The 2,938-nt window shown below is 48.4% G+C and overlaps 1 protein-coding gene across 1 annotated transcript in view; it reads left to right on the top strand.

Annotated features, from left to right (window-relative positions):
- Positions 1–1,829, top strand: part of LOC141478764 (endonuclease domain-containing 1 protein-like) — a 3,004-nt gene extending 1,175 nt beyond the window's left edge. Inside the window, 3 exon segments of the mRNA XM_074167750.1 lie at positions 1,260–1,338; positions 1,341–1,678; positions 1,680–1,829. Coding sequence (XP_074023851.1) covers positions 1,260–1,338; positions 1,341–1,678; positions 1,680–1,829 — 567 coding nt within the window.
- Positions 1,830–2,938: the final 1,109 nt, after the last annotated feature.

Raw genomic sequence — 2,938 nt, 5'->3', positions numbered from 1 at the left:
AAATCAGAAAACAGAAGAAGAAGAAATTCAGGTCATTGTTAGGGCTCCAGTAGCAGTGGGAAATGTAGGTGAAAATGAGCCACAGAAGGATGCCATAGCCCTCTTCAGAGGAAAGCTAAATATGTTTCCCTAAATATGAAAAAGAAAGGTGCTATAAATATGAAAAAAAAAAAGGCATTTGAACTTGTACCTCATAGGAACTCAAGCAACACATTTGGTGTTGCACCACTGCAGCCTCCACGTTTAGAGGGGATGGAAACTTCTCTCTTTTCCTCTGGACCATGGAGCCAGGCCATCTGAGAAAACTGTGGTTTTGTTACTTAGGGTCCCAAGGTCCCTTTGGGCATTATGAGCTCCATTAAGAGGCTGGTAATTTTAACTTCTTTTCAGTGATGCTGCAGAAGGAACACAGCTGTGCTCCCTGGCACAGATCAGCTCTGAGACTCATTAATAGCACTGCAGAAGCAGATCCCACTTTCATTGAGCCATTTTTACTCACGGAGCAAGAAGCTTCATCCTCACAATGAACTATAGCCCTCCCAGGGAAACCTCACCCTCGAGCATTGGTTTCCCAACAAATATCCCCAAGAGATCAGAGGAAGGCAAACCCTGGTGTCTCAGGAGTGTGATACACCTGCAGCAACCACATATAGATTTTCCCCATTGAAGGGTGAAGCAGGAGAAGAGCAGAAGGGTCTGAGTCGTCGCCATCTCCTCCTGGTAGGGCTCCATGGCTCTTCTGCTCATCCTCATCCCATCCCATTCACCGTCAAGGTTGCCCTAAGACGATATCTGTGTGCTTGTTTTCCCTTAAAGTTGTAAAACACTAGGCTGTTGACAAATTGGACAAAAAAAAAGGCATGAAAACCTGTCATGGAGAGTGAGAGAGCTCTTGTGGGAATGGGGCTGAACAGAACAAAGGCCAGGGCTGATGAGAGCGTGATTTGATGCAGGTGATGGAGGTTGGATGTGCTCAATGGGGGTGGGAGGAACTCGGGAGAGGCCACAGGCTGCAGGCTGGGTTTCAAAGGTCACAAGTCAAAGGAAGAGCAGGCAGATTCTGAGCTTTTTTTTGTTTTTTTGATTTCTTGGGTTCATTGGGGTGGAGCAGCTTTAAGATTTCTCTCTGCTTCATGCATTTTTGTACACTGAGATGACAAAAAGTGGGTTCTCGGCACTCAGAGACTTCTGCTCCAGGAAACCTGCTCCCTACTCCCATCCCCAATACTAACGCCTTTTCCTCTTCTTTATCTCTCAAGTTGATTGGTCCAAACTATCCCAATGCTATGGAAAAACAGACTACACTCATGAATGTCTCAAAGGTTACCTTAGAACAAATCAGCAACACCAGGCTATCTCCCAAGACTACAAGAACCTGAACGGTTTGGACCACGGCCATTTGAACCCCAGCTACCATCACCCCACCTTCAACAGCAAGAAGGCTACCTTCACCCTCACCAACATAGTCCCGCAGAATCAGAAACTCAATGGAGGTGCCTGGAGTCAGTATGAGCTGAAAACAATGCCCAAAATGAGCCAAGGCTGTACCACCACCTATGTTGTCGTGGGTGCTGTGCCTGGGAACAACTATATCGCTGGTGAGAGAGTTAATATACCCGGCTACATCTGGTCCAGTGCCTGCTGCGACATGGGCAACAACCAGAGGAAGTCTTGGGCGTGTCATTGCCAGGAATGACGAGAATGAAGTCGAGCCCCTCACACTAGGGGACCTGGAGAACAGGTTGACCGAGCTCTATAAGAAGGATCAGGTTTCTCTCTTTCACACTGACTGTCCCGGAAATAAGCCCCACTTCACATGCCGGCTGTAAAAGGCTTGTCACCCTTCACCACTAGCAGCAGCACCACATGTCCCGTGCAGTGTCCGTCCTGCTTCCTCCTCTAGTTCTCTTCCAGCTCTGTCCCTCAGAGCACCTTCTCCTCTGATTAAAGGGAGAAAGACGTCAGCAGAGACTCCTGCTGGTTTGCTTTGCTGCCCACCCTTGGAGGGAGTCCTTGGCCTGGCCCCTCTGAGGGGCAGGTTGGAAAACAGCCCATGGGCAAGGAAATCAGAGCAGCTTTGCCTTTTTTTCCTTTTCTCCATGCCCATACATAGATTGTAGTTCCTTCCTCTCCTCCTTAGCTATCCCTGATATTGTGCTGGTGACTTGTCCCTCACCTCCTCAGGAAGGGGGTTGTTCTAGGGTAGCTCAGGTTGCCCAGAGACGTTGTGGAGTCTCCATCTCCAGAGAAAGTCAAAACCTGACTGGACACAGTCCTGGACAACGTGCTCTAGCTGACCGTCTCTGGTCAGGGGTCTGCTCCAGAGGACCTCAAGAGGTCCCTCCCAACCTCAGCAACTTGGTGACTCTGTGATTTATCTGGGGACCATGAAAGCAAAGAGCCCAAGGATTGCTGAGAGCCTGGTAGGAATATCCTACAGATACTTTCTGACCAACACAGCGAAGGACAGTGAAGGAAAAGGGAGAGAGGAAAGGTGGGAAGGGGGAAGACAACTAAGCACAGGAGGAACATCCCAGCTCTCCTGAACTCTGTAGATAGGTAAAGCAAGGAGAAGGAAGGAAATAACATAGATCAATCACTAGGCTCCCTGTCCCTGAACTTACATGAAGGCCATGTTCATATCATTTTATTAGCTTGTTTTGGTTTGCTTTCTTTTGGAATTTAGCTCCTGAGTAGTTGACAATAAAAACTATTTGCTGCAGTGCTGGCTTCTAGGGTCACATTATGCGTAAACCATAATTTGCTTCCCACTGAAAGTTCCACTACCAGTAATGCCCCAGCACCTACAGCACCCACCCTTGCAGGAGGCAGGCTGTCCACAGCCAATCTGCAGGTGCCATAGCACCGACAAAAGTGTCACCATCAGACTCCAGTGACTTTTCCTATGGATGTGCATGAATAAAGTGGACCATGGTGC

This window comes from Numenius arquata, chromosome 2, assembly GCF_964106895.1.
Source record: "Numenius arquata chromosome 2, bNumArq3.hap1.1, whole genome shotgun sequence".
Lineage (NCBI taxonomy): Eukaryota > Metazoa > Chordata > Aves > Charadriiformes > Scolopacidae > Numenius > Numenius arquata.
This window is presented reverse-complemented; position numbering and strand designations above follow the sequence as displayed.